The 12160-nt window shown below is 49.9% G+C and overlaps 1 protein-coding gene across 4 annotated transcripts in view; it reads left to right on the forward strand.

The window, feature by feature from the left end:
* The window catches only part of pde5ab (phosphodiesterase 5A, cGMP-specific, b), a 225694-nt gene that overhangs the window by 139438 nt on the left and 74096 nt on the right, over positions 1-12160 (forward strand). For all 4 annotated transcript variants that reach the window (XR_011940169.1, XM_072496192.1, XM_072496190.1 and 1 more), the window contains exon 13: positions 7378-7503. Coding sequence is in view for 3 of the 4 variants with exons in the window: in XM_072496192.1 (XP_072352293.1) it covers positions 7378-7503 (126 nt within the window). In the remaining variant the exon portion in view is untranslated. The remainder of the gene's footprint in view (positions 1-7377; positions 7504-12160) is intronic.

Here is a 12160-nt window from a genome sequence, read left to right on the forward strand (position 1 = left end):
CTTCGGAAGGCGGTCGGTAGGCCGGTTGGAGGTAGCGGCGGCCAGTGTACAGTCGGGTGAGCCAGGCTCCCGGGAGGCAGCGGAGTGGTCCCAAGGTGGCGGCCCCATGTGTCGCCGTGGCGGGAGGCATCGGCGACGGCGTCCAAGATGGCGGCCCCCATGGGTCGCGCGTGGTGGTTGGCAGCGGCGATGGCTTCCAAGATGGCGGCCCCCGTGGGTCACACGTGGCGGTTGGAGGATGCGTTAAGTTTGCGGCCCCAATGGGTCGCACGTGGCTGCCGAAATTGAAGATGGCGGCGCCCACGGGTCGCACCTGGCGGGCGCGGCAGCTGGGGCGCTGCTGGTCCTAGAAGTTTTAGGGGGAGATCGGGCATGGCAGGCTTTTGCAAAGTGGCCCTTCTTTCCACAGCCGTTGGAAGTTGCGTTCCGTGCAGGGCAACATTCTCTGGGGTGGCTGCCCTAGCCACAAAAGTAGCACCTCGGGCCTCCGGCGTTGGCAGGCCGCTATGCAGCACAGGCCTGCGTCGCACCTGGTCGGATGATGTCTGAGCCCACGTGGCCCATGAGGGTGCCGCGCGGTCGGAGATATAGGCCTCCATGTTCTGGGAGGCCACCTCCAGCGAGTTGGAGAGTTGCTCTGTCTCTGGGAGGCTGAGTGTACCCCCTTCTAGTAATCGCTGGCAGATATAATTTGATTTCATGCCCGCGACATAAGCGTCCCTGATCAGCAGCTCCGCGTGCTGGGTAGCCGATATCGCCCGGCAGTCACAGTTCCGGCAGAGTACACGCAAAACACGCAGGAATTCTGCTAGTGATTCCCCAGGGCGTTGTCGTCTCGTGGCAAGGAGGTGCCTAGCATACACCTCGTTCACAGACTTAACATATTGTACCTTCAGCAGCATTATTGCCTCCGCATACGAGGGGGTGTCCCTGATGAGACGAAAGACACTTGGGCTCACCCGTGAGTGGAGGATCTGCTTCTTTTGGAGGTCTGTGAAGTCTTCGGTGAAGGATGCGAGGTACGCTTCGAAGCAGCTTAGCCAGTGCTCAAAAGTTTCTGTGGCGTTGGCTGCCTGTGGGTCCAGCTCCAGGCGATCTGGCTTGAGTGATGAGTTCATTTTAAAGTTCAGTGTATTAAATTGGTATGCCTTCAATAAGCACACGATGTGTGATGAATGTAACTGAGACTTTAATACACTAAGCAGCTAGCCTCCTGGCCTCTGGTCCCGAACTGGGTCGGAGGCGGAGACTAGCCACCTTTATACATGAGCCCGAGGGGAGGATCCACAGGCGGAGCCAGCCGGGTCAAGCCCAGGCATGTCCAACACAACACAACGCACACAGTGGTTTACCACACGCCTACAATATGCTCAGATAGCCCTGCCTTGTTCTACAATCCCAACTCCTGAAATCAGGATGGGTGCATCTGCTCTGGTCCCTTTGAAGATACCCTTCCTCCTCCTCTAAATCTCCCAGTACATGAGGAATGACCAGAGGTCAGACATTTAGTTCATGTACATAAAGCTTTTATACCTGTGGGCACAGGTAGTGAAAAAGAATGAAAGAGAAAAGAAAATGTAAATGTTGATAGAAAAGCAATTAGCACGATAAAAATACAGCTAAAGGTATCCAAGAAGCACAAAGCGAAAAGTTCACCTACAACAGGAAACAGCAAAACCCACCTTTATCAATCCAACTCTCAGAGACAGTGCTGCTGACAGGTCATTAACTTGAAATGACTTGTGATTTTCCGGTTCCACTGAGAGTAAATGCAGTTTTGGCTGGAATGCCAAATTTTCTGTTCTCGCTCGCAGTGGTTTCCAGCCACGGACAATACCGGATAATCCCGCCCATTACCTGTCTTGCTGAATATTTCTAGCAACTTCTTTTTTATCTCGAAGGCCCAAACAAGCCTTTTGAGAAGCAGCCATTTTATGTGTGTTCAGTAATCTACTGGCATCTTTCTGCCTGTGGTGAACCACTGGAATAGGAGATGTAAGATAGGACCTGCACTACAGGTTCGCCAGTAACGCCTGCCGGCTGGCTCCACCCACGGAGAACTGTACAAATATGCATGTCCTCCAGTGCCCTGCCATTTCGCCAGCTGCAGCAGGAGGCCACGCATCTGACTGTAATAAAGCCACAGTTGAACCCAACTTTAGTCTTTGTGCAATTGATCGTGCATCAATTTATTACAGTCAGATTTTCCACAGAATGGATATTAGAATTAAGCTCGATCGCCTGCAGCTGGATCCGCACTCGCCCGACGCCAGAAAAGACTTTACTCACTGGCTAGTATGTTTTGAGGCCTACATCAAGGCTGCGGACCCCAAGCCAAAGACTTCTGGCGGGCCCTAATTCCACTCGTCTGGGACCGTGACTGTCAGGCCGTTACGGCCGCCGAACACGCGAATCTCCTCATGCCGATGCCTTCGTGTCGGGGATTGCGTCAGGCCGCATCAGAGAACGATTACTGGAAGGGGCCACGCTCGAACTGGCGGAGACGAAAACCTTGGCGCTCTCCATGACGGTCGCATCCCGTAACGTACAATCGTACTCCTCCCGCTGCGTGCCCACCCTCCTACTCCTTCCTACCCCTCCTGGACCCCACCGACGACCTCCTCAGCCGGGACCCTGCCTTCCCAATACGCTTGCGCTGCACGCCGATCCGCGCACCCCGGGTGTCCCCGCTGCTACTTCTGCGGTCAGCAGAAGCACCGCCGCCAACACTGCCCGGCCCGCACTGCAGTTTGTAAAGCCTGCAGTATAAAGGGCCACTTCGCGGCTGTGTGCCAGGCCCGCGCAGTCGCTGCGATTTCGCCTGCTATCGCCCCCTCCCCCACGCCAGACGCACAATGGGAGCCGCCATCTTCTCCTCCCAGGTCCATGTGCGACCAATGAGCGCCGCCATCTTGTCCCCCTTCGGCCACATGCGCCCCATGGGTGCCGTAATCTTGTCCCGACCCCGCAATGTGCGCACCATGGGCGCTGCCATCTTGTCCCGACCCCACAATGTGCGCACCATGGGCGCCGCCATCTTGTCCCCCACAGGGTCTCCGGACATACCGACATCGGAACCGCACACGCTCGCCATCCGAAGCATCCGATGGTTACCCGCAGCTCGCTTTGATGACGCTGGACCAATCTCGCCCGCACAACCTGGCCACCGCGTCGACGACGGTTAAAATCAACGGCCACATGACCTCGTGCCTGCTGGACTCCGGGAGCACCAAAAGCTTTGTTCACCCAGATACGGTAAGGCGCTGCTCCCTCGCGGTCCACCCAGCCAATCAAAGGATCTCCCTAGCATCCGGATCCCACTCCGTCCAAATCCGAGGCTTTTGTACAGTCACCCTCACGGTCCAGGGCGTTGAATTTAATAACTTCCGCCTCTATGTCCTTCCTAATCTCTGCGCTGCACTCCTGTTGGGCCTGGACTTCCACTGCAACCTCCAGAGCCTCACCCACAAATTCGGCGGGCCCGTGCCCCCCCTTACCGTTTGCGGCCTCGCGACCCTCATGGTTGATACCCCCTCCCTTTTTGCCAATCTCACTGCGGATTGCAAGCCCGTTGCCACTAGGAGCAGATGGTACAGCACCCAGGACAAGACCTTCATCAGGTCCGAAGTCCAGCGGCTGCTTAAGGAGGGTTTGATCGAGGCCGGCAACAGCCCCTGCAGTGCCCAAGTGGTAGTGGTTAAAACTGGGAGAAACACAGGATGGCCGTGGACTACAGCCAGACCATCAATCGGTACATGCAGCTCGACGCGTACCCCCTCCCACGCATATCTGATATAGTCAATCAGATTGGGCAGTACCGGGTCTTCTCAACAATGGACCTGAAATCCGCCTACGACCAACTCCCCATCCGGAAGTTGGACCAGCCATACAGTGCCTTCGAGGCGGACGGTCGCCTCTACCACTTCCTTAGGGTCCCTTTCGGTGTCACAAATGGGGTCTCGGTCTTCCAAAGAGAGATGGACCGAATGGTCGACCAGCACGGTTTGCGGGCCACCTTTCCGTACTTAGATAATGTCACCATCTGCGGCCATGACCAGCAGGACCACGGTGCCAACCTCGATAAATTCCTCCGCACTGCCACGCTTCTCAACCTGACCTATAACAAAGAGAATTGTGTGTTCAGCATTACCCGGTTAGCCATTCTCGGCTATATAGTCCAAAGCGGACTTCTCGGGCCCGACCCCGCCCACATGCGCCCCCTCATGGAACTTCCCCTCCCCCAAGGCTCTCAAACGCTGCCTGGGTTCTTTTCCTACTACGCTCAGTGGGTCCCAAACTATGAGAACAAGGCCCGCCCACTCATTCAGTCCACCCAATTGCCCCTCGTGGCCGAGGCACAACACGCTTTCGCCCGCATCAGAGCAGACATCGCCAAGGCCGGGATGCGCACAGTGGACGAGCCACTGCCTTTCCAAGTAGAAAGCGACGCTTCAGACGTCGCCCTTGCCGCCACTCTAAACCCGGCAGGCAGACCCGTGGCATTCTTTTCCCGCACCCTTCATGCCTCTGAAATTCGACAGTCATCCGTCGAAAAGGAGGTCCAAGCTATCGTTGAAGCTGTGCGGCATTGGAGGCATTACCTGGCCGGTAAGAGATTCACTCTCCTTACGGACCAATGGTCGGTAGCCTTCATGTTCAATAACACACAGCGGGACAAGATCAAAAATGATAAATTCTTGCGGTGGAGAATCGAGCTCTCCACCTATAATTACGAGATCTTGTATCGCCCCGGTAAACGCAACGAGCCCCCAGACGCCCTCTCCCGAGGTACATGTGCCAGCGCACAAGTGGACCAACTCCGGGCCCTACACGACAGCCTTTGTCACCCGGGGGTCACTCGATTGTCCCATCTGGTCAAAGCTCGCAATCTGCCCTACTCCGTCGAGGAAGTAAGGACAGTCACCAGGGACTGCCAGGTCTGTGCGGAGTGCAAGCCGCACTTCTACCGGCCAGATCAGTGTGGTCGATGAGTACTCCAGATTCCACTTCGCCATCGACGGGCAGCACGGTAGCCTTGTGGATAGCACAATTGCTTCACAGCTCCAGTGTCCCAGGTTCGATTCCGGCTTGGGTCACTGTCTGTGCGGAGTCTGCACGTTCTCCCCGTGTGTGCGTGGGTTTCCTCCGGGTGCTCCGGTTTCCTCCCACAGTCCAAAGATGTGCAGGTTAGGTGGAATGGCCATGATAAATTGCCCTTAGTGTCCAAAATTGCCCTTAGTGTTGAGTGGGGTTACTGGGTTACGGGGGTAGGGTGGAGGTGTTGACCTTGGGTAGGGTGCTCTTTCCAAGAGCCGGTGCAGACTCGATGGGCCGAATGGCCTCCTTCTGCACTGTAAATTCTATGATTCTATGATAATCTATAATAATCCCATGCGCAGATATGACGTCTGCCACCGTCATCAAGGCCCTCAGCACCATCTTCACTCTGTTCGGTTTCCCCGCCTACATCCACAGTGACAGGGGATCCTCATTCATGAGCGATGAGCTGCGTCAGTTCCTGCTCAGCAGGGGTATAGCCTCTAGCAGGATGACCAGCTACACCCCCAGCGAAACGGGCAAGTAGAACGGGAGAATTGGACGGTCTGGAGGGCCGTCCAGCTGGCACTAAGGTCCAGGAACCTCCCAGCCTCTCGCTGGCAAGAGGTCCTCCCTGATGCTCTACATTCCATCCGGTCACTATTGTGCACCGCCATTAATAACACAACCCATGAACGTGTTTTTACCTTCCCCAGGATGCTCAGATCCGGGGTGTCGCTCCCGACTTGGCTCGCTGCTCCAGGACCGGTCCTTCTCTGGAGGCACGTCCGACTCCACAAGGCGGACCCCTTGGTGGACAGGGTTCACCTGCTCCACGCCAACCCTCAATATGCCTACGTTGAGTACTCTGACGGCCATCAAGATACTGTCTCAGTCAGTGACCTGGCACCGTCAGATACACCCCAACACACACCCCTACCAATGCGCCCCACCCCCACCTCCCACCGCGCCGCCAATATTGACCCCGCCAGAGCACCCCCACTCCCCTTTTCCACACAAGAGGACGAAGAGGACTTTTGCATGCTCCCGGAGTTCCCCGATGACTGGCCAGTATCAGCACCGCCATCGGTGCCACCTCCACCACCGCCAGCACCGACTTCACCGCCACCGTTACGCCACTCCCAACGAAGCACCAAAGCACCGGACTGGCTGAACCTTTGACGGACTCCAGACCGTCAACATAGACTTTTCTTTCCCAACCACTGTACATAATTGCACTAATTGTATATAGTTTCACGTCACCCCCGCCGGACTCATTTTTAACAGGGGGTGAATGTGGTGAACCACTGTGATAGGAGATGTAATGTAGGACTTGCACTACAGGTTCGCCGGTAGCTCCTGCCGGCTGGCTCCACCCACGGAGAACTGTATAAATATGCATGTCCTCCAGTGCCCTGCCATTTCGCCAGCTGCAGCAGGAGGCCACACATCTGACTGTAATAAAGCATCAGTTGTATCCAACTTTAGTCTTTGTGCAATTGATCGTGCATCACTGCCCAAGAAAAGACAGCCACAGCATTGCAGCTGACAGAATGTAACAATAATTAGCATCAATTGCAGGTCCTCAATCAAGTTCTTGCATGCTTTCATTGAGAGGAATTTCCACCCTTTAAATTTGCAATCTAAATATCATATACCGTAGAGACCAGGTAAGAAACATGTATAGTCTATGTCAAATTTTCAACTGCAACAAGGTGCCCCAGCTGAAAACATGAAAACTGGCCACCTGAAATGCATGCAGATGAATGATATTTGCAGTTATGCTTCATTTGCACTGGGTCAATGCATAAGAACATATTTGCTGGAACAGAAATGGAAGGAGGGATTTTCTGCCCCAGCCCCCCACCCCGCAGCATGTTTTGTGGCGACAGAGGCAACCCATCACTGGCCAGCAGTGGGATCTTACCGTCCTGCCGCTGTCAATGGGGTTTCTCGGTGTTCTCACCCCCTGGCGGGGTGTCGTTGTCGGTCTGACCGGCAGATCCCATTGTTGGGAGCGGCTGGACAATCTTGCCCGGAACATGTTAAACATGTCAGGATTTCATGCCTTCCCACCCAGCAGGATATTATGGTCCCACTGAAGTAAACAGTAATTTTATTGGCTTTTCGCATCCACTGGCCAGAGACATGCTGCAGCGGAACCATAAAATCTGACCATAGTTTTCCATGGTCCTCTGCTAAACACTTGCTAACTTGTATGCTAATAAGGTAAAAATGGACAGGAGTAGCACCTTCAATTGTCAGTCTGAGGGAATCCAAGTAGTGCATTTCTCAACAGAAAATATTTGCATGAGCTATTGATTATCTTTACCCTTACAGGTTCTTTGCCGTTGGATTTTAAGTGTCAAAAAGAATTATCGAAGACATGTAGCATATCACAATTGGAGGCACGCATTTAATACAGCTCAATGCATGTTTGCTGTGCTGAAGTCCGGCAGGATTCAGGTTTGTCACTGCTCATTTTACTTTTAAATATCCTTCATTTGTTGCTAATTATTACTTAAATGCCCCGTGCTTCATTATGTATTATACACTATTCTGTAACTGTGATCAGTTGCACTGATGAATATCTGTGGCTGTAATATTCCTGATTGACCCACCAGGAAGACACCACTTAGATAATAAATGCTGGAATTGTCCAAATTAAAACCTTAATAATTAACAAAAATAACCATACTTGAAGCCACCTTGCTATTTGCATCCACAATTTCCATGCATAAATTGCTTTCTCCATTAATTTTTTTTCAATTGGTAGGGATTAATTTAGAACAGTCAGCATGGTTTGGTTAATTTTTAGAAGAGGTGACCAGGTGTGTGGATGATGGCAATGTATTTGACGTGGTCTATTTGGACTTCAGCAAGGTTTTGGATAAGGTCCCACATGAGAGACTGATAGCGAAGGGAAGAGCCCATGGGATCCAAGAAATTTGGCAAATTGGATCCAGGATTGGCTGAGCGGCAGGAAGCAGAGGGCGATGGACGAGTGGTGTATTTCCAACTGGAAACCTGTGTCCAATGGGGTCCCACAGGGATCAATGTTGGGGCCCTTGCTGTTAGTGGTTTATATAAATGATTAAGACATGAGTGTAGGTGGACTGATCAGTAAGTTCGAGGTTGATACGAAAATTGCTGGGGTGATAAATAGTGAGGAGGATACTCTTAGCGTGGAAGAGGATTTAGGCAAATCAGTCAGATGGGCTGATCAGTGGCAAATGGAATTCAATTCAGATACGAGTGAGATGATGCACTTGGGCAGGACAAACAAGGCAAGGGTATACAGCAGAATGCTAGGAAGCACTGAAGATCAGAGGGACCTTGGTGTGCATACCTCCCTTAAGGTAGCAGAGCAGGTGGATACAGTGGTTAAGAAGGTACATGGTATACTTGCCATTATTAGCCTATGCATAGAGTTTAAGAGCAGGGAGGCTATGCTGAACTGTATAAAACAGTGGTTAGAACACAGCTAGAGTATTGTGTTGAATTCTGGAATCCACATTATAGGAGGGATGTGACAGCACTGGAAATGGTGCAGAGGAGATTTACCAGGATGTTGCCTGAGCTGGAGACTTTTAGCTGTGAAGAGAGATTGTATAGACTGGGGTTGTTTTCTTTGGAGCAGAGGAGACTGAGGGAGGATATGATTGAGATGTATAAAATAATGAGGGGCATAAGGGCATAGATAGAGTGGATAGGAAGAAACATTTCCCCTTGGTGGAGGGATCAATGACCATGGGGCATAGATTTAAGGGGCAGAAGGTTTAGAGGGGATGTGAGGAAAAACCCTTTCACCCAGAGGGTGTTGGGAGTTTGGAATTCGCAGCCTGAAAGGGTGGTGGAGGCAGAGACACTCGTAACATTTAAGAAGTATTTAGATGTGCACTTGCAATGCCCAGGCATACAAGGCTATGGGCCAACTACTGGAAAATGGGATTAGATAGGTGGTTATCACATTGGTGCAGTTACAATGGACCGAAGGGCCTTTTCCGAGCTGTCGACCTCTATGACTCGAAAATAATTTTTTTAGGGTGAAATGTGCCAGCACTGGGAATTGAATGAGGTGAAAAATGATATGATTTAACTATCCCAGATCAGTGTTGATATTGTTTGAGGCTGTGTTCTGATTATGCTACTTTGTAAAATTTTCCCAATATTTTACACTTTTTACCACAGAGAATCAGAGAAGACATTCCTGCTGGTGAAGCATCACATGATGTGTAGTGACATCAGTAGTGAGTGTTTGTGCAGGGTTCAGTTCTCCATCTTAGATTGTAAAAGCAACATCCCTAATAAAATCTCTTGTGTTTGTAAGAATCCAAGGGTGTGGCACTTCCAAACCTTTTCTCTTTGTGGCAAACTCTAAGATGTCAGAAAAGTGAAAATTGGCAATGAGGATTGAGGCAAGAAAACAAAATTGCTGAACAGAAAATTGTTGACAAAACAGTGAGCCTATGGGCTCACGTCCGGTTGCCCCCCCCCCCCCTCTTTATAACACATCTCTCGGGTCTCTGGCAGGTGGGTTTAATGGCCACCCTTCTATCATGCTCAGGGTCAAATCAACACCCATTTGACACTTGAGGGTTTTGGATCCCCGAGTTCATTTAGGTGGTCGCATCTACGAGGCTCAACACATTCCATCCCAATGACCTGCACCCAACCTTCATCCCTTGTCACAACTCCTCTCCGGAACTTTGAGACTGCGGGCAGGTGACATTGATGAGGGTTAAATGATGATGGCCAATTAGTTGGGTGAGCAAGACTCTAAGGAATGCCAGAGGGCACAACTACTCTATGAGGCTGAGAAAGTCTTACTTCCCCTTGTACACCATGGTACAAGTAACCAGGGCCCTCAGACTCGACCCTATGCACAGAACCTCCTCCATCCGCCCCATATAGAGTCTGGATCCCTGAACTAATCCTTCACCTTATCATATTTCTCCACTAATAGTAACATAACAGATTAGGTAGTGCCAACCCTCCCAACTGCCTATCGCTTTGGAAAAATGGCGAATGCACCTGAGGAGTCTTCCCAGCCCAAACAATAGTAGATATCAATTTATTAATCCTGCAGAAGAGAGCCTTGGGAAGAAAGGCTGGGAGACCCTGGAATAAAACCAAATACCTCGGAAAAATATTCATCTTCTCCATCTGTACCTTTCCCACTCAGGTCAGAGGGAGGGGATCCCACCTTTTCAAATCAGCCTTCACCCCATCCACCAGACTAGCAAAATTAATTTTATGGAGTGTGGCCCAGTCGTGGGCCACCCGATTCCCAGATACCGGAAACTAGTCTTGGCCGGACAAAACAGCAGCCTCCCCAGATCAGCTCCATCCCCAGGGGGGGGTACATCGGAAAATATTCACTCTTGCCCAGTGTCATGTGAGAGTACCTTTAGAAATGGGTGTTTATAAATGGGTGTGTATATAAATATCTGTAGTGAGAGTACCTTTAAGAAATGGGTGTTTACTACTGCAGTGATGTCAGAGAGTGGGCGGAGCTGGGCTGTCTGTCAGCTTTTTACTTTTGTTTTTGAGCAGGCTGCAGTGTGTGTTTTAGTTTCGTTTTCAGAGCTGGATAGCTGCAGTGACAGCCAGAAGGTGTATGAATCTCTCTCTGTAATCTAAAGACTGTAAATCGGTCCTGGTGATTTAAAATTAATAACAGTAGTGACTTTAACCTGATGTGCTTCTGGTAAAAGGTGTTTTAAGTCGTATGGATGTTAAAAGGAAAACTTAAAGGATGACTTAGTGTTGTATTCTTTGGGGATTGTATTTGAATTAATGGTTGCTAATTTGTTCACTGTATGTTTTAAAAAGGTTAACTTGAGTTAATTGAATAAACATTGTTTTGCTTTTTAAAAATACTTTTCCATTCCTGCTGTACCACACCTGTAGAATGGGCTGTGTGCTGCCTATACCACAATCTATTAAAAGTTGTGGGTCAGGTGATCCCCATGATACACTTTGGGGTTCTGTAAACCCTGGCCCATAACAAATTGGCGGCTCGAGGGGGATAAAAGTCTTGTCTATTGGATTGGCTTAGTGAACTTAAAGACAGTGAGGGGTGAGTATATTGTGGTTGCTTTTCAGGTGTGGTATTTTAGTTTAAGTGGGGAGTGTGTTGTGGACAATGGCTCTTTCAGAGGCTCTGAAGTTTTTGGGGTTGGAGACGGCCACACGCAGTACCTTATGGGCAGAGACTAAAAGCAGACTGTTAGATTTGGCAAAAACATTGCAGTTAACATTACCTGACAAATGCAAAAAGATGAGGTAATTGTGGCGGTGGCTAAGCATTTAAAGTTGCCTGCGATACAGTCTGATTCATTAGAAATGGCAAAGATCCAGATGCAGGTTAAGCAACTTGAACATGAAAAAGAATTAAAGCAGCTTGAATATGCAATGAGTGAAGAAGAAAAAGAAAGGGAATTACAGATCGGGGAAAAAGTAAAGGAGAGCGAAGAAAGAAATAAAGAAATAATAGCCCTGGCAGAACAAAAAGAAAGAGACAGAGCGGAAAGGGGAAACAAGAGAGTTTGAACTTCAGAAAATGGCTATGAAACATAACAGCCAGTTAAAATTGGCAGACGTAAAGGGAAACGTACAGTTGGATGATAGTGATGAGGATAGTGAGAAAGAGCATCAAAGTCAAAGGCTTGGTGGGGATCTATTTAAATAGGTCCAAGCATTGCCAAGGTTTGACGAGAAAGAAGCGGAAGCCTTTTTCATTTCATTTGAGAAGGTGGCTAAACAAATGAAATGGCCACAGGACATGTGGGTATTACTGATTCAAACAAAGTTGATAGGTAGAGCTAGTGAAGTGTTTCCACCATTAATCTGAGATGTATGAGGAGGTGAAATAATCCATTTTAGGTGCATATGAACTTGTGCCTGAAGCCGACAGACAAAGGTTTAGAAATTTAAGGAAAGAATTTGGTCAAACATACATGGAGTTTGAAAGGCTCAAACAAAATAATTTTGATAGGTGGATCAGGGCTTTGAAAATAGACCAAATGTATGAAGCTCTCAGAGAAATTATACTTTTGGAGGAGTTTAAAAATTCAATTCCTGATGTAGTGAGAACTCACGTGGAAGAGCAGAGGGTTAA

Source organism: Scyliorhinus torazame, chromosome 3, assembly GCF_047496885.1.
Source record: "Scyliorhinus torazame isolate Kashiwa2021f chromosome 3, sScyTor2.1, whole genome shotgun sequence".
In the NCBI taxonomy this organism is placed as follows: Eukaryota; Metazoa; Chordata; class Chondrichthyes; order Carcharhiniformes; family Scyliorhinidae; genus Scyliorhinus; species Scyliorhinus torazame.